Here is a 19,928-nt window from a genome sequence, read left to right on the forward strand (position 1 = left end):
TGGAATAAGATCCCTCAGTCAATCGTTTATGACTATGGTTTTCCTGTGGCCTGAACATATCCTGCTTTCTTACTATTTTCTAGGCCTTCTCTTCCCTGAGGAATTAAATGTCCTCTAGACAGTGTAAATGACTCTCATCACACGTTCTTTTTGAAGGATCAGCTATCAACTGAGCTACCATAAACATGTATTTTTTTCTTTTAGAGAGTGGAAGTGGGAGCCAAGTTGATTGAGTCACATGATTGAAGAAACATGCCATTATATTTTAACCAGTGTGTAAAGAAGACTCTTAGGCAACCATCTCTCTGGGACTTTCTCTTCAGAGAACTTTACCATACAGAAATTCACTGTCAGGATGAAGCTTTGTAGCCTTGGACTCCTGGCAGCCTTTGTCTTCCTCTGTGAGAAACACAGCTTCGCCTTTCAGAGGTAATTCATTGGAATCTAGAAAGTAGGGAGCCATAGATTACAGTCAGCATAGTGGGCTGTGGAGTAGCAAAGTTTTGAACCATTGAAGGCCAATTCTTAGAAATTTTACAAGTTGCTGTAATGAATATGTGATTTCAGTATAATAGATTATCACTCGATAGAAGAAATGCTTTTCTTTTGCTTAGTTTTTCATTACTGGAAGAATCCTAGATGATAAGATATTCAATGGAAATTGAAAGAAATGGAATCTTTACAAAGGTAATTATGTATATCCTAACATAATTTATTTTCTTCCTCTCTATTTATTTAAATATTTAAATTAACCATAGGTAATTTATTTTCCTCTTGTACAGAGAACATGGGAGGGAGAAGAGGGTAAAGGTATTAAATAGGAGATTTGAATGGTGACTATTCATCATAGAACATGAACGGAAGGAAAATTGTATTATGGAGATCACATACATGAACATCTAATTTTATTTTTCTTAGAGTGATTCTTTTAGTATATTCTATCATGAACCATAAGTGAATTTATATATAAGTAAGTATAAAATAATGAGTAAGTAGTTCCAGGATACATGTATTTATTAACTAGTCAAATTTAAGACTCTTGAAAATTGATACTGTTTGCTTTTGAATTGTCTTTTTTTCCTTTTTGTTTTGCTTTTATCATTCTTTTTAACTGTGAGTCAGACTTCTCTCCTCATGTCTACAACAAGAGCAATGGAGATGTATTGGCAAAGGAACACACTAAAAGCAAGAAAAACTTTAACAAACAACTTTCTGAGTCATAAAAAATAGGACAATAGTTCAGAGAACACAGTTTCTCTGGTGAGCCTGAAGCTGTGTTTGTACATCATTACTAAGTAGGTGATTAATGTTTTCTTTGGCTCAATATAACTGTCAAGTAGCAAGTAACAAATCCCTCCATAAAATACTGGTTTTATTGAATTGACACAGGAGTTAAAATTACTAGAATAATTAGTGGCTTATGTCTCTATTTTATTAGCACATCAGATGAGCATGATTTAAAGGTTTTTGCTATTTTTAATGTTCCCTAATTTAATGTTTGGTTTAACTAAGGGACAAAGAGATTGAGGGAGAAGAAGAGTGATGACATCATGTTCAAATTAGACACTGTAGGGCTGGGAAGGTGGCTCAGTGGTAGAGCGCTTGCCTTGCATGCATGAGGCCCTGGGTTCGATTCCTCAGCACCACATAAGAAAAAGAAAAAAAGCCGGAAGTGGCGCTGTGGCTCAGGTGGTAGAGCGCTAGCCTTGAGCTGAAGAGCTGAGGGAGAGGCCCAGAGGCCCCACGACCGGACCCCCCCCCCAAATTAGACACTGTAGTCTTACATTCCTTGTCAGCAAGGTACTTGACTCAGCACTGGGCAATGTTATGCCTATCACCTTACATTCTAGGAATATTTTTCTTTTTCTTTTTTTGAAATAAGGTCTTTCTATGTTGCTAATGCTATCCCCCAATTCCTGGGCTCACACTATCCTTCTTTCTTCACATTCTAGTAGATAGGAGAACAGGAACGTGCCACCACATCCTGTCCATGTTTTGACATTTTACATCAGGGGAAAAAAATGTAAGAATAAGTGTAGAATTTGGATTGAATGCACTTAAGCTTCATTACAATGCTACACTCCATAGCCTTGCTGCTAAACAATCTAGAAATCGTGAAAGGTGAATAGAGATGAATATGATTCAAGGAGATTCTTTGCATGTATGAAAACAGAATAATAAAGTCTGCTGAAACTATTCTAAGAACTGGATGGAGGAAGGATGATAGAGGGGGTGAAACTGAATGAAATACATTATGCACATGAGTAGAAATGTTGGAGTGAAATTACCATACTATCTATGGTAATTTTTAAAAAAAATTGCAAAGAAACTGTAAAAGGAATCGGTTTGAAGGAGGTTATATTTAGTCACAGTGAATTCAAAGAGAAGATAGTGGAAAGCTGGCCTGGAAGTGTGTAGTGGGGGAAAGAATAGGAGGGATCAAGGTCCTCACCTACTGATAGGTGTATGTATGGCCACAGGACCAACCCAGTACAAGCAAACTTGGGACTGACTGTTGAAGGGCTATTATACATTTTTACCTCCATCCTGGCCTCTGTTTTTCTGAATTTTGCTGACTAGGCTGTCCCTGAACTTCTGGACTCCAGTAATCTTCCTGCTTCAGCCTTTGTGGGCAACTGGGACTATAGGGGCTACCATCTTGATTCATAGGCAACTAAACAGGATGGCCATTTAGTTTCAAGTTCTACCAAAAACCTTACTATATCTCTTTAAAATAAGTAAAGTTTTTAAAAATAAGTTCAGTGGGGATGCATAAGGTAAAAGGAGATAGACAAAAGAAAATGGCGAAGAGGTAAAGATATAATCAAGAAAATTCCCATATTCATGGATCTCGTTATTTTTTGCTTCAGCAAATACTCTGAAATTTGATTTATACTGGTGCTTGGAGAGAATGAGAATATGACTATAATTTAACCAAATAATAGCACATTGAAAATGTTTAAAATGTGTATATCCTGCAAGAAAGGGAAAGGTAAACTGCTTCTTTTATATATACATACATATATATATATATATATATATTTTATGCACACATATACCAGATGTTTCTGTGTTTCTGCACTGTTTTTCTAGGAATGACCCATTACTGAAGCTAAAAGGGAAATCTAATTCCATTCAGAGTGGCAGCCTTTGATAAATTATTTCTGGGGGCTAGAATCTAAGCCCTTCTAAAAAGAACTAATGGCCCAGTATTTTCCTAAAGCTGTTTCTTCATTATTGTTTCCTTGTCGTGACCATTTTCCTAATAACACTTTGTATTCAGGCAATCTCTTCGTGGCTGATTTGTAGGTGCATTTTAATAAAGCTCATCAGTGAAATGTCCTGGAAAAACAACATCAACAACAACAAAAAATTAAAGGCATAAATACCACATGCCAAAGAGGAAGATAGCTCAAAACCCAAATATTAATATTTACTTGATCTTAAAGGCCAAACACTGTAAAGGGTAAAAATAAAGTACTGGCAATTTTATAAACAGTCATTAATTGTGTTGTGCAATGATTACCTAAATGCTGCTTGTCAGTTGGGCTGTTAAGGAAAAGAAAGTGAGGAAACATAGCCGGGAAGGAACTGGAGGGCGGGGGAGCATTTGGCTATAAGGCTTCTGAATTATTCACAGACACAAGAAGGCTTCTCTGTGCTAGCTTGGTGTTCTGTCCATCTACCTGAAGAATAAACTGGAGACCTGCCTATTCTCTTTCACTTAGCTCCTGATGATAAATTATTTTCATCTCCAAAAACAGATTGCCAGTGGCCCCAAAAGCCTGTAAAGCAAGTAACTAAATTGTAGCTTTAGGCTTTTTTCCATGACTCAGAAACATCTCACCAACTTTTTTTTAAATGCAACATAATCCTTCAGAACCATAAGTGTGAACTTTCCCTGAGAAACCTTTCAGGGGACAGACTTTGATGAAGACAATCACATTCTTAGAGGAAGCAAGAAGTACTACATAGGGATTAAAAACGAAGGATCTGGATAGCTAAGCTGGCATGCCAGAACTGTTACCTATTAACCAGCCACATGTTGAATTGAAAACCCTCTGTACAACTATTTAAAGATAATAATCATAATCATTATGATAACCACAATATGCAGTCTTAGAGCCTGACTGTAATTTTTTTTAAATTAAGCAACCTGCTATTACTTTTCTTTTGCTTGTACTTTTCGATCTTTTTCTATTTCTTTATTTTTCACCTCAAAAAACTAGCTCCCCTTGAGTTTGCCACTCCCAAATGATGCCTAAATACTAAAATCCTGTCTCTGGAATTTCAGATCCTTAATGGTCAGATCCTAACCTTCCACTCCTCCTGCTTTTATTTCTTGGTACATCTTTACTGAAGCCCCATATTCTTGCCCACCTGAGTCACTTGCTATTCCTTGAACTCTGTCCATTCATACACTGCAGGTCATCCATTTCTTCTCTTATTCATTGAATCCTTCCTCTCAGGAAATTCCCGTTCTCTGACTGCCATAGCCCAAAGCAACTTTTGACATTGTATTCTGATAGCAGATTATTTATACCATTCAAAGATAGCACTTGTCTGTTTTATTATTAGTATTTGTTGGTAGGCACTGGTAGCTCATAACTATAAGCCCAGCTACTCAAGAGGCTGAGATCTGGGGTTTGTGATTCAAAGCCAGCCCAGGCAGAAAAGTTCCCATAAGACTCTTATCCCAAGTTAACCACTCAAAAATCAAAAGTGGTGCCTGGCACTGGTGGCTCATGCCTGTAATCCTAGCTACTCAGGAGGCTGAGATCTAAGGATCGTGGTTTAAAGCCAGCCTGGGCAGGCAGGTCTGTGAGACTCTTATCTCCAATAAACACTCAGAAAACCGGAAGTGGCACAGTGGCTCAAGTGGTAGAGTGCTAACCTTGAGCTGAAGAGTTTAGGGACAGTGCCCAGGCTGAGAGTTCAAGCCCCATGGCTGACAAAAAAAAAAAAAAAAAAAAAAAAAAAAAAAATCAGAAGTGGTGCTATGGCTCTAGTGGTAAGAATGTTAGCCTTGATTACCAAAATGCTTGGTATAGTGCCCAGGCCCTGAATTCAAGCCCCACAACCGACAAAAAATATATTAGTATTTATGTGTTTTCTTATGACATTTCAACACATGCGTATAATGTACTTTGGTCATAACTACCCCATATTGCTCTTTCTTATCCCCTCCTTTTAAAAACTATTCAATGGGTTACATTGAGCTATTTTCATCGTTCTACCTAATGCACTTTGGTCATCATTATCAATTTCCATGGTTTATCTCACAGACTAGACTGTAATTGTTATAGACTCGCTTCCCCCAGGAAGTAGACTCCAGGGGATTTGCATGTGGGAGGCTGACTGGGAGGATGGAATCAACGGCTGTCGAGGAGTGAGTGAGGAAGAATTAGGCAGAGGGGGAATTGAACTGTGATACTTCAGCTTCATCTTCCCCCATAGGCTTGCAGGATTACAGTATTTCAAAGGGGAGCAAGCAGGCATCCTGCTTATTAGTCACTGGATGCAGGCTAGACCTGGCAGAGGGCAACCTATCCTTCTGTTAAGGAAAGGACTCAGCTGGAAATGTAATTTTCAGCACTATAAGCTAAAAAATGAGAGTTTATTTCTGAATGAGGATCTGACTGAGTAAAGCATCCTCTATAGCTCACCCTCTATGCCACTCAGACCAATTTGCTTTAAAATGTAAGCTTTCAGAGCAACTCTTCTGTGACTCTGATTGGTTTCCAGTCCTGGAAGAAACACAGTAATAGTACAGTAATAGTAGTAATAGAGTAATAGTAGTGGAATGAACTATAGCTTCCACAGTTGTGGCTAGTTTTGAGCCACCGTATCCTTCTCCAACACCTATTCTGTATTCCTGTCACCCTAAGCTAGCAGCTGCGTTTATCTACCCTGTTCCCTACAGGCCAAAGTTCCAAACACCATACTCTGTTGAGCTACAACTGCTGCACTTACATACATTAAATTGGGCAAGAGTTTTACAGAGTGCCTAGGTTTATTGCCTGAATGACAAATATAGCGCTCCTTGCCACATTAATTGTGTGAATGCAGTTTTCAATATCCTGCCCATAACCAGCATCAATTACCCTTTCTAACATGCTACGTCTTCTCCCTCCTACAATCTGTTGACACAAGGAGGCTAAAATCACTAGGTAGTTGCAACAGCTTTCATTAATAGGCTCATGTTATGTATGCTCCTTTGAAAATCACTTATTCGCTGGCTACCAGAACATTAAACTTAACAGAGTCCATATTTGTAGATTGAAAGTAAAAAATCCTCTAGTGGATCGTTTAGAATGATGGTAAATGAAGCTACTCCACTCCAACTTGGTTACTGCATTCTCTCTGTAGAAACATAGCATCTCATGATGTGCTGTGTTTGACAAGACGTTGCCCTTTTCCAAGTTAGCAGCCCTACTAATCCTTCGATATGGCATTCTAATACTATTTCAAGTTTCTGGCTTCTGGGTGGTGTGGTACATGGTAGGTCCAGTGGATCCCATGATAATGTGCCAACATTTGCAATTCTTTTGTTGTGAAGTAAATCTCTTAATACTATTCAATAAGAGATCATATATCAGTGGATGAAATGCTCTATGATCTTCTATGGTGATGCTAGCAGGCAGGGATAGTAAGATAATAATATCTAGAGTAGAAGGGATGAGGTGAAGTCATTATGCCCAAAGAAGTTGATTGGTTCCTCAAGGTATGTGTATTCACCCTACAGATACCTCTAATTCTAACTGCTCTGTCAATGGCCTTGTTAGTACTTCCTGAACCATCTACTATCTGTTTTGGTCATCTCACAAAAGAGTGGCCTTACATCTCACCCAATGCATGGATTAAAGGCATATGTAAGGATATGGAAGGCATATTCAAAATCCCAGAGTTCTACCAAAGAGCTGTTCTCTTTTCTTTGTCATGTAACTAAAAGATGTAATCATTTTTTCTTTTAGTTTGGAAAGGCTGATTCAGTTTACCCCCAGATCACTTGATCCTTAAGTTTTCCCTAAAATGACACTCTCAATTTTTATAGTATATATAACCACCCTTTGGAGCACATGCATCTTATAGAGGCCTCCAATGTACTTGGTGTCATCATTAGACCCATGAGTAACATTATGGCATACAGTGGGCTGGCATATACCCACATAGGCTAAGTCCTTCTAGACTGTTACATGAGAGAGCGTGGGAAAGTTTATTTATGCTGAAGCAAAACTCTAAGTATACACTTGACCATATACATGTGTGTGGTGTATGTGTGTGTGTAAATATATGGATGGAGATAGTTCCATGTATACACACACACACACACACACACACACACACACACACACACACACACAGAGTCAGTCATTGGATTTGAACTCAGGACCTGGGTGCTGTCCCTCAGCTCTTTTGTTCAAAGTTAACCACAGCTCCACTTCTGGCTTTCTGATGCTTGATTGGAGATAAGAATTTCATGGACCTTCCTGCCCAGACTGACTTCAAATCTCAATCCTTAGATTTCAGCCTACTGAGTAGCTAGGATTACAGGCATGAGCCACCAGCACCTAGCTCCTAAGTGGATATTGACTATTTCTTTTCTTTCTTTTGTTCTTTTTCTTTCTCTCTTTCTTTCTCCTTCCTTCCTTTCTTTCTCTCCTTCCTTCCTTCCTTCCTGCCTTCCTGCCTTCCTTTCCCTCTTTCTTTCTTTCTTTCCCTCTTTCTTTCTTTCTTTCCCTCTTTCTTTCTTTCTTTCCCTCTTTCTTTCTTTCTTTCTTTCTTTCTTTCTTTCTTTCTTTCTTTCTTTCTTTCTTTCTTTCTTTCTTCCTTTCCCTCTTTCTTTCTTTCTTTCTTTCTTTCTTTCTTTCTTTCTTTCTTTCTTTCTTTCTTTCTTTCTTTCTTCCTTTCCCTCTTTCTTTCTTTCTTTTTTTCCTTTCTTTCTTCCTTTCTTTCCTTCTTTCTTGATTTCTTGCTTTCTGGTGCCAGTCCTTAGGCTTGAACTCTAGATATGGAGGCTGTCCCTGAGTTTTGTGTTTAAGGATAGTGCTGTCCCATTTGAGCCATAGTTCCACTTTCAACCTTTTGGTAGTTAATTAGAGATAAGAGTCTCATGAACTTTCCTACCTGGGCTGGCTTGGATACTCAGCCTTCCGAGTATCTAGAACTATATGTGTGAGCCCCTATTGCTGGCTGATATTGACTATTTCTGGTGCTGATTTAATGGGGATGGCCAACTGAATATCACAAACCCTATCCTAGCAAAGATAACACATTGAGGACAGTGACAGCAATTGATGGCAGGTGAGCTGGTGAATTAAGTGTGGATTGGATAGGGGTTCCTATCCAATCAGAGATTTCTTTTTTTTTATTGTAAAAATACCATACAGAGGGGTTACAATTACATGTGCAAGGTAATGAGTACATTTCTTATCAAGCATTGTTGCCTTCTCCTTTGTTTCCCCTTCCCATCCCTTCCCACCTCCTCCCCCCACCTCCGCTTCTCCCTCCCTCTACCCCCAGCCAAAGTTGTAAAGTTTGTTTTCGACATAACTTCTTGTACATCTCATTGTTGCAATGGGTCCACCTGTATCCCTATTTAAACAATTTGTTTTTTCCTTTCCCCTCCACAAAGTATATCTTTAGGTTTTCTTTTCCAACTATGATAACTTTATGCCTTACAAGTAAGGAACTAATGTAGAAGTTTGGCCAACTACCAACTGTATACATTACAAGTATACACTTGGGCTCCAGAGAAATAATCATGAAAGGATATGTGGACCCAATGCACCTACTCGGAGCTAGACTTACTCCTGGGCTCTAGATACCCAATATATCAATATCCATTTAATTCCTGCATCCAACAGAACTCAAAATGTGTTCAGTATTCTTTTCCTCAGTGTGCAGTTGCTGGAGTAAATTGCCATAGGTCTCTAGGAAAGGACTCCAGGAGTCATGATCCATTTGGATGTTTTTCATACTGCTATAGGATTTTTCTTGTGGTTACCTGAGAACCACTTCCAGCACAAACTCTCAATCTAAGTGCTGACTCAGTTCCAGACACTGGGCAATGAATGGTGACATTTGAAAAGCTGTCCTCAGCTTCTCCTTCTTTATCCATTCTTACTTAATTTTGATTGCAAAGATTTAGCAACACTTTTGCTGGCTATTCATCTATCTTGTCCTTGAGAACTCTGTGCTCTCTTAAGTCCATAGCTTTGTGGGGATTATTCTCTCTGGCTATGATTCCAACCTTGCTGTTCATTGTAATAATTGTGCCCTACTGACAGTCAAGAGATCTCATTGTCCCCGATGCTGTCAGGGAGCTCATTCTCTAGTGGTGTGTCCAACTGTTGCCTCTCAGAATCTACTGCCACTTCGCGTCTGACCTCCAAACTAATGACGAAAGTTAAAACAAAGCCTGGCTGTGCTAGACATGTGAATTAATGCAAGTGACTACACCCTAATGATGAGATGAATTTGGCCATGCTAAAACATTTAAAAACATGCTAAAACAGTTTGATCCTTGGGAGATGGTACTAACATGCTGACTGGATGATTTTTAGAAGCTTCAAGAAAGCAATGGCTTGAACTAAGTAAATTAGAAAAGGAAGAGGGAAGGAAGGAAGGAAAAGAAAGAGAGAGAGAGGGAGGGAAAAAGAGAGGAAGTAAAATAAAGAGAGAAAGAGAAAATAAACTATATATGCACAAGGCCCTGGGCTGGTTGTCAATACTGAAAATAAAATCATATTGACTCGCTCCTCCTTTCACCTTCAATTACAATTTCCATCTTCCAAATCAGTGTTAACAATGTGTTCTTTATTCATAACCTTCTCCTACTCTTAACACAAAGTAGCTTTTCTTTTTCTTAATATTTTTCCAAGAATAGGATCATATTTCACAGTTTGACACATCTTGCTTCGCTCCCTTAATACATCATGAAAATTGCCCTTAGAGAACTTCCATAAATCAACTTCATTCTTTATGACTGTGAAACATACTGGGATGTGAAGACACCACCCCAGATTTAACAGCTCTCTTACTGACAAGCCTTCACCTAGCTTTCCTGTTACCTTTTCTGAATAATGTTATAATCCATAAGTTTCAACATATGTCCTAAAGCAGTGGTTGAACAGTTTATGCTGTCTAGTAGGACTGGCATAAAATTTCCCAGTATATAGTTTTTTATGAGCTACTTCCTCCCTCTTCCATAATCCAGTCTCTATAGGCTTGTTTCCATGGTTTGGAATCCTTTAATCATGTTTCTCCAAATAAAACCACCCTTCCATCGATGATGTTACTCTACTAGCTCTTAATTTTGTATGTACTCCAAATTTCTTAGCGTGCATTCTCAACTTTATCTAGGAGAGGCTAACATAACTTGCCAAATTCATTTCTGCTTATCCATATTCTTCTCATCTCTGAACACCCAGATCCTGTACTTGGCAACAATGAGCAAGTTGGCATCTTCCCAGCATGCTCTTGGGTCTCCTGCCATTATATCCCGGACATTCATACTTAACTTACTCTCTCTCTTCTCTCCTTTCCTTCTCCCATTCCCTCTTCCTCTCTTCCTCACTGACAGCAGTACTGGAGTTTGAACTCAGGGCCTTCCATTTGCTCAGTTTGTGCTCTTGCTGATGCACAAGCCATGGGTTCTGGTTCTCTGGCGAAGTTACAGAAATAGAGTCAGGAATCACAAAAAGTCAAACAAGGAAAGCTTTATTACAAAGTGAAAATAAAGACCACTCAAAGCAAGCAGCAGGACAATGGGGCCAGAAACCTGCTGTCCATTTAGGCTGCTCAGGTGATTCCTTTTATTCCCTCTTCCCTGAGTCAGATTTTGTACACACACACACACACACACACACACACACACACACACACACACACACACACACATACACACACACACACACACACACACACACACACACACACACACACACATCCTCACTCAAGAGAGCTTTTGATTCTGCAATTGCTGAGGAACAGAAAGAAAAAAAAGGAAGACTTATACTGCTGTGGTGGTCCAGTGTCTAGCAAGCTCCCCGCTTGCTAGGCAGGCTTTCAATCACTTAAGCCACAATCCAAATCTTTTTGCATTAGTTTATTTGTTTATTTAGTTAGTTAGTTGGTCGTGGGGCCTGAACTCTGGGTCTGGGCGCTGTCCCTCAGCTCTTCAGCTCAAGGCTAGCGCCCTACCTCTTGAGCCATAGCACCACTTCCGGCTTTTTCTGCTTATGTGGTGCTGAGGAATCGAACCCAAGGCCTCATGCATGCTGTGAGGCAAGCACTCTACCACTGAGCCACCTTCCCAACCCCATTTCTTTCTTTCTTTCTTTTTTTTGAGATAAGATCTCATTAACTTTTTTGACTGGCTGATCTTGAATCTCAACCCTTCTATCTCACATTCCCAACTAATTGGGATTACAGGTCTAAACAACCATGCCCAAGCCTAACATTTTACACTTTGTTTCCTTCTTACAATTATCTGAAAGGCCCTTCGGTATAATATATGTATGGATTTTTTCATATTTTTGTTTTACTAAAATCTGTTTTATCTTTTTCCTAGTGGCCAGGTTTTATCTGCTCTTCCTAGAACCACTAGGCAAGTTCAAGTTCTGAAGAATCTTACTGCAATCTATGAGGTAATTTCTCTTCACTTTATGTTCATGTTGGTTGTATTTTGTATGAACACTGTGTGCCATGTCCCTTCTTACATGCTGGATGTCTTATATGTATCTGGAAAGAACCCCATTTTCTTTTTTCTTTTTCTTTTTTTGTCAGTTGTGCTGCTTGAACTTGGGACCTGGGCACTGTCCTTGAGCCTCTTTGTGCTCAAGGCTAGTGCTCTACCACTTGAGCCACAGTGCCACTTCCAGTTTTTGAGTGGTTAATTGGAGATAAGAGCCTCCTGGGGACTATTCTTCCCGGATTGGTTCAAACCATGATCCTCAGATCTCAGCCTCCTGAGTAGGTAGGATTATAGACAAGAGCCATTGAGGCCTGCCAAGAACCCCCCTTTCAAAGGTTTCCCTTATTCCCACAGCCATAGAGCTGTTGCTTCCTGGGATCAAACCTTCCTTTGTGCTGTAATTTCCTAACAGTACTTTGTGGTTATACAGTATGTCCTTACAAGGCTGCTAGAGTAGCAAAGTTTCAATTGAATTTTGCTTACAAATCAGTAGATCTTGAGTTGGGTACTGGTGGCTCATGCCTGTAATCCTAGCTCCTTAAGAGGTTGAGATCTGAGGATCATGGTTCAAAGGTAGTCTAGGCAAGAAAAGTTCATGAGATTCTTATCTCCAATTGATCACCAAAAGGCCAGAAATGGAGCTGTGGCTCAAGTGGTAGAATGCCAGAACAGAAAAGTTAAAGGATAGCAACGCGAGTTCAGGCTCTAAAACTAACATAAAAAAACAGGTAAACAACAACAAACAACAGTGGAATCTTAACAAAGGAATAAACAAGGTAACAATGATTAAATTTTCCATACCTGAAATCCATCTTGTTAATATGTTAAGGTGTAGAACATTGTTAGGAGTTAGAAAGTGACCATGGTAGAAACTTGATGGATTTGTGTTTGTTAGTGATCTCTGAGAAACAGAACAGATTAGAGCAAAAGTAATAAGGAGAGTGTTTTCTGGCAATCAAGAGGGATCTGGAGATAACAGGCGGTGCTAAATCCCCTGTGCTAAGAACCCTGTAACTGGGAGAAATCAAACTGGGCAAATACATTCACAGTGCAAGTGCTGGCTACAGCCCTGGCCAGCCAACTCAGCATACCGTGCCCTGCCAGCATTGACCACTGGAAGCCCTGGTTATCTCTGCTCCTGGCAGCAGAAGAGCTGAGTGGGTTAATCTCTCATGACTTGAGTCTTTTATCTGAAAAGACAGATTCAGTGACCTGCCAGGCCAGCATTGGAGACCATCTTAGCAGAAGGAGGAAATACCACTAAAGAAAACATCAGGAATTTAGCATGTTTCCTCTGCTGCTAGTTGATATATGATTTTAGACAAATTAGCTTAATTCTTCATCGGAACAACGAAAATAACAACATCTGCCTGACTAATGTCAAAGTAGTATTATAATGATGAAAGCAAATTAGTGTGAAAGTGCTTTGGAAAAGTATAGTAAAATGGGACAAATGTAAACATTATTGAAAGACATTGCCCAAAGGCCATAATTAAAAAGGACAGGAGGGCTGACTTGATAATATCAAGCACATGCAATTTTATGAAATAAAATCAATGTTTAATCAACTCTCTTTCTAGACAAAAATGTTTTCTTTTAAACATCTGACATATACATCCATAAACTCATTCATTCATTCATTGTCTCATCAAATATTTGAGTATCCTGTTTGCTGTAGATCTTCTTTACCAGCTAGACTTACATAAAAGAACAAAAAGAGTCCCCCACAAATTGAAGTTGATATTTTCACATGCAAGGATGGGGACCAATCATATCTGAAAAATGGCCTTTTTGTGTCCCTTTTACAGACAAATTATGACTCTAGCTATAGATAAGAATGATGAAGGCAGCTCCGTTTTTATTTTATCCATTTTTTTTCTCCCTGCCACTATAGATTGTTCTCTGGCAGCCAGTTACAGCTGACTTTATTGAGCGGAGAAAAGAAGTGCATTTTTTTGTGAATGAGTCTGATGTCAGCAATGTGAAAGACCACTTGAATTCAAGCAGAATTCCATACAGGTAGGCATTGCATGTTATATGATGAATATCTATTATAGATGCCTGCCATGCATCTGACTAGAAAGTGGTATAATTGCTTCATGGAGAAAATGAAGAATATGAAACATGGTGGTGTGGACGAAATGAACTGGTGATCAACTCAGTTCTGTAACAACTGGGTTAACCTCTCAGAACTTCAGTCCTCTAGCAGAAGTAATAATTACCTGCCCAACTCCTCCTTCCTCTTTCTGTCAGCACTCTGCTCTGTATGTACCCCTAGAATCCAAGTTGTCACCCATCGTGGTAGGTATACCAGTGTCTCTTGACAAATGATGCTGGACTAGGTGGGGAGGAGGTAATATTAGCTTTGTGAATTCTTCTTTCACGAAGTCATAGAGCACTTCTGCAGATCCAGAAGAGGTGCCAGCTGCTCTGACCCTGCAGAGAACCTGAGCTGGAGTCTGCTACAGCCACTTGCCCACTCATATGGTCCTGTAGGAATTATCTACCTCTCTGCATGTCACTTCTGTAAATTAGAGATGAAATAACTCCCACCATAGGGATTACATGATTTTAGGTTTTCTAAGTGTATCAGGAGTGACTTCTATTCAGACTCCACACTTCTGTTCGTCTTGTCCACGGCCTTCTCACCCTATTTACCACCCAACTGCTGGGATCCTCCTGCTGCCCTAACTTCTTTTTTTGTGGGGGGGGGGCGGTTGTGGGGCCTGAACTCTGGGCCTGGGCGCTGTCCCTCAGCTCTTCAGCTCAAGGCTAGAACTCTACCACTTGAGCCACAGCACCACTTCTGGCTTTTTCTCTGGTTATGTGGTGCTGAGGAATCGAACCCAGGGCCTCAAGCATGCAAGGCAAGCGCTCTACCACTAGCCACCTTCCCAGCCCTACCCTAACTTCTTAAGGCCAATGCAACCTCTGGATAACAAGCTAGAATAACTATCAATGATATATTATAGGTGTTTACTGCCTTCTAGAAACTATGCTAACTTAATCTACAATTGCATTACTTAACATTTGTGGTGTGTGTGTGCGCGCGCGCGCATGTATGTGTGTTGATATCAGCTTCACTTTTTTCACACACAGCTGTCACTTACCCTATCACTCCACCTCCAGCCTGGGTTTTTGCTGACTAACTAGACTTGAAGCCTCTTGGACTTTTCTGCAGGCTGGCTTTGAAATGCCATCCTCCTGTTTTCAAGCTCCTGTCACTTGGCTTTACATTTCTTAGTTTTTACTGAACCATGTAAGGTACCTTGCCCCAATATGCCAGCATATTTGGGCAACATATTTTATGAGGAACTTTCTTACAGAAAGATCAAATGTGTGGGGGGGAGGGGGGAGGCTGGGAAGGGAGGTGAAGGGTAAACAAAGGAGGAGTCTGCAATGCTTGGTAAGAAATGTATGCATTATCCTGCCCATGTAATTGTAGCCCCTCTGTACAGTATGTTCTCAAATAAAATAAAATAAAATAAAATAAAATAAAGAAAGATCAAATGTGGTGAAGCTAGAATTCTAACTCGAACCTTGATGATACTTGGCTTTTGACATTGGCCTCAATAAAGTGAAGAAACTTGTGTTAATTCTATAATTCACTGAAAATGGTTCATCCCAGGTGATGAGCATGTCTTTATTCAGTCAAAAGTTTGTTTCCCAGGTTAATCACTTAAATAAGATTCCCATCTTATATCTTCTTTCTGTCTGTAATTCTATTTTACAAGAGATTTGATTATCCTTGGCACAGCAAATCATATGGTGTAGGTTGATGAAAAGCAAAAGGAGAAAGCTTTCTGTGTCTCCTGAATCCTTAACTGGAAGCAGAATAATGAGCTATGCTCTGCATTAATGTAAGGTATCCATTCATCCCTGTGTTCATGTAAAACATCCTAAATCTCACAAGATATGTAGATGTTGGTAGGGAAGGGGAAGGCTGGGTGGTCCAGGAACCATTCCTCATAGACACTGCCTTCTCTCCAGGGCCCATTTAGCTTCTCTGAAAAGATTTATGAATTCAGCTTGTCACAGAGTGGAGTGGTATTTTACTTCAGAGGTGTTAGGGACGTTAACCCCAAGATCACTTGCTGTATCTGCAGTGGGCCATGTGGGGAAGTCAGTGCTTGGCCTGGAAACCAATTATCTCTCTGTTTCATCTCCTAGCATCTTGATGGAAGATGTAGAAGATGTTATACGAAAGCAGACCTCCAACGACACAATCAGTCCCCGGGCCTCCTCGTTATACTATGAACACTATCACTCACTAAGTGAAGTAAGTCACTGCCTTGGGCTCCAATGTGACTGTTTTCACTTAGCTAGCATGGCTCTTTCAACCACTAGACATTATTCGAGGATCATAATTGGTGGAGGATGGTTAGAAAGAAGAATCACACTTAGGTTGATGATAGGTGGCTATTCATCCTGTTGTAGATCTCTTGCCTGGGATAAGTTGTGTCATATTTGGTAAATGGCCTCTAAACAGATTGTCTATCCAAGTCCAAGAGTACCTCAAGCATCTGGAAGCCACACCACATTCTAGGGAACAATAGAAAATAAAGAATAGGATCTTTTCATTGAAACTGCCGCACAAAAAATTACCAGCTCAATTATATGTGTCTCCTTGGATCATTATCCTAATTTTACTCTTACTGAATAATTGCTAGACTATGTCACTGAATTAAAACAATATGTTGTTATATTTAATACACTACAAGTAAGTACATTCAATTCCCCAAAAGGGGAACATTTTTAAACAAACACAGTGATGATGATGATGATGATGATAACTGTGTTTTAATCTTTAAGAAACAGCGTTGTTTTTTGTTTGTTTGTTTTGAGGTTTTTTGTCAGATGTGGGGCTTATACACTGGGCTTGGATGCTGTTCCTTAGCCCTTCAACTTAAGGCAAGTGCTTTACTGATTGATCCATGGTGCCACCTCTGGTTTTCTGGTGGTTAATTGGAGATAAGAGTCTCATGAAGGGGACGAGGGGAAGAGCCTCATGGGCTTTTCATCCTGGTCTGGCTTTGAACCTCGATCCTCAATTCTCAGCCCCCTGAGTAGCTAGGATTACAGGCATGAGCAACTGGTGCCGAGCAACAGGGTTATTTTCTATTCATATTTATACGCTCCAGTTTTTTTTTTTCTAGAGGAAATCTAGTATGTTGCTGATATTTGATTGCCCTCAGCTTTGGATTTTACACAGTACACAAAGAACCATTTCCTCATATTTATTAGCCAAAGAGTAAATCCCTAAGGAAGCTTTTTCTTTGATACAGTAAACCCCAGTAGTTAAAACATCTTGATGAATTCTGTTCTTTCTTAGGAGTATGCCACTATCTTGCCTATATTTTAAAGTTATCTTTGACTAGGTACCAAGAAACTATTAGAGACAACATTCATGCCTTTATGACATGTAGGATTTAGGAAATAACAATTTTATTTTTTATTTTTCATTTCAATAATTTTTTTTGTGACCAGAGGCATAGAGGCATTGAACCTTTTGTTCTTCCCCTCAGTCTTGTCCTCTGGTCTCACTGCATGTGAATGCCTAAATTATCTATCTATCTATCTATCTATCTATCTATCTATCTATCTATCTATCTATCTATCTATCTATCTATCTATCTATCTAATGTATGCCAGTTCCTGGGGTTTGAATTCATCACCTGGGTGTTTGTCTATCAGCATTTTTACTTGAGGCCAGTACTCTATCCTTTGAGCCACAGCTCCACTTCCAGATTTTTTGGTGGTTAATTAGAGATAAGAATCTCAAAGACTTTCTTCCTTGGGTTGGCTTGGATGTGTGATTCTCAGATCTGGGCTTCTTGTGTAGGTTGGATTACAGGCCTGAGACACTGATTTTATACTTAATCTTTAAAAAATATCTGATACCTTCCAGTGAGTTAAACCAGAACACAGTGTGCTTTTTTCTAGCAACTATGTGCTTGGCTGAGTGATGGAGGCCTGAAAACCACAACTGCTGGGCCCTGGTGGCCCATGTCTATAATCCTAGCTACTCAGGAGGCTGAGATCTGAGAATCACAGTTTGAAGCCAGCCCAAGCAGGAAAGTCTGTGAGACTCTTATCTCCAACGAATCAGTATAAAGCCAGAAGTGGTGCTGTGGCTCAAGTGGTAGAGCACTAACTTTGAGCAACAGCACATAGACCCTGAGTTCAACTTGTATTACTAGCACCAAAACAAACAAACACCCTTTTGCCTTCCCTACCCTTTTTATTCCACATAAGCCATTCATCACCATTAATCACCAACAACACTGTACAAGCTTGCTGCTGGAGAGGCTAAGTAGGTGGTTGGCAAAATGAAGAAGAGGAATATGACACCGCTATGTGAAGGTTGGTAGGGAGAGGGAAATGTTTTAAACACAGTATTTTAAAGTGTTTTTCCAAAGTAGATTTTAATTATTTTGTTTTTTTAAAGTTAATTTTCTTTAGCACAGCCTCAAGAAAAAGTTGAATTGACTCAGGAGGAAAACACAAGTATATGACTATATTTGCTTAATAGAGATTCTTTGACAAAATGCCATGCCATAGAATGTGTACTGTGCTGAAACAAATATATTTGCCGACCAATACAAAGGTTTTAGAAGAATCTCCTTTCTCTAAGGAAGTTGTCTGCTTCCTTTGGTCAGAACATCTTCTGCACCTGTACTGCTACTAACTTCTGGTTTCTGTTTGGATAGATCTATTCTTGGATAGAAAGTATGACTGCACAGTACCCTGACATGCTTACAAAAATCCACATTGGATCCTCTTATGAAAAACACCCACTGTATGTTTTAAAGGTATGTTGTGAGGACAGTCTTCTTCGACCTTTCACCTTAAAGGGGGATCAATTCTCCAACAGGGTTTGTTATACGCTGAATCTTATTTTATTTATGCTCTAGAAGTATCTGTATTCTAGGTATTCCTCAACCTTAATAGCTAGCTATTTAGAGATTTATTATTACCTTTCATTTTTCCCCTTAAATCATGAAGTGATAGACTAAGAATGGAATTCCCAGTTATAGCTGGGTATGGTGGTTCATGTCTATAATCCCAGCAACTTGGAGGCTGAAGTAGGAAGACTGAGAGTTTGAAGCTGGTCCAGGATACAGATGGTCTTGAAACACCAAAAGGAGGCGGAAAAGGAGGAAGAAGAGGAGGAGCGGCAGTCCTGGTGATAGAATCAGCTCTGTGTGTTTTTGTGTGATGTTACACAAGCCATTTACCTTCCCATGGCTATGAACACTGACTAAATGAAGGAAGTGGTCTGGATTGTTTTTCAAGTCCCTGTTTTATTTACATCACTACCACAGAAAGAGAGAGAAAGACAGAGGCAAAGAAAGAGACAGAGACAGAGAGATACAGGAAAATACATAGAGAAAGAAGAAGATGGGAAAAATGGAGAGAAGTTGAAAGAAAGTAAGACATTACTAGACAAAGATAGTGTTACTTTTGAAACTAAGGTTAAGAACCAAACAACCAAATGTAGGAAAGGGTTCTTTGGAGTTCTTTGCAGTGGGGCTCATGTCATGTCTCCTGCTCTGCTCACTTCCCCTGTGGCCATTTCAGTTGCAAAATCTTATAGAAGAGAATCTCTCAACCTGCCTTCCCTTAGATAGGATGTTTTCTTTCTTTAATCAATTGACCTTGGTAAAGGTAGTATACATAGCATCTGGAAAAATTGTAGCCATGTTGGTAAGACTTCCTGCCTGTTACAGCTTCTAATTTCGTAGTTCTGATTTCTATCACTCTCTCCCTTAAATAAATATAATCTTTGAAAAATGGCATCATTGGAAAAATGCATTTGGTTTAGTGACAGAATCTACACAAAATTATGATATGTGAGCCTCTCTTATCTTTGGCAGCATTATAATTTCTCACTTTTGATCTGCCATGGACAAGAACTTGCAGGGTTAAGGCTGGCATGTGAAATGTCCGATCCTCTTATTGGGTGGGTTGAATAACCAAAGTAGATCTGTGAATCATTGCACCTGCCTGTGACATTTATTTCAGCTATGTTGTATGCACCTCTTGGAATGTACATATTGGAAAAGCGTGCATCGGGATGCTTGTAGGTTCTACTTTTACTTGACGGGGGATGTAAAAATAATGTCTATGGAATTCCTCCATACTGTCAAAATCAGAGCCAGCTGTTTAAAATAACAAGCAAGACAACTGATCTAAATGACTCAGCATTTTCTTGACATTGAGTAGATCC

The 19,928-nt window shown here is 39.6% G+C and overlaps 1 protein-coding gene across 1 annotated transcript in view; it reads left to right on the forward strand.

The window, feature by feature from the left end:
• The first annotated feature begins 303 nt into the window (after positions 1 to 303).
• Positions 304 to 19,928, forward strand: part of Cpb2 (carboxypeptidase B2) — a 35,979-nt gene continuing 16,354 nt past the window's right edge. The window contains exons 1-5 of the mRNA XM_070003228.1: positions 304 to 429; positions 11,576 to 11,651; positions 13,593 to 13,717; positions 15,869 to 15,977; positions 18,409 to 18,510. Of these exons, the coding sequence (XP_069859329.1) occupies positions 356 to 429; positions 11,576 to 11,651; positions 13,593 to 13,717; positions 15,869 to 15,977; positions 18,409 to 18,510 (486 nt within the window). The 5' untranslated portion in view covers positions 304 to 355. The remainder of the gene's footprint in view (positions 430 to 11,575; positions 11,652 to 13,592; positions 13,718 to 15,868; positions 15,978 to 18,408; positions 18,511 to 19,928) is intronic.

The sequence above is a fragment of the Dipodomys merriami genome, unplaced genomic scaffold (genome assembly GCF_024711535.1).
Source record: "Dipodomys merriami isolate MVZ:Mamm:240054 unplaced genomic scaffold, mDipMer1.0.p SCAF_6, whole genome shotgun sequence".
NCBI classification, from domain to species: domain Eukaryota; kingdom Metazoa; phylum Chordata; class Mammalia; order Rodentia; family Heteromyidae; genus Dipodomys; species Dipodomys merriami.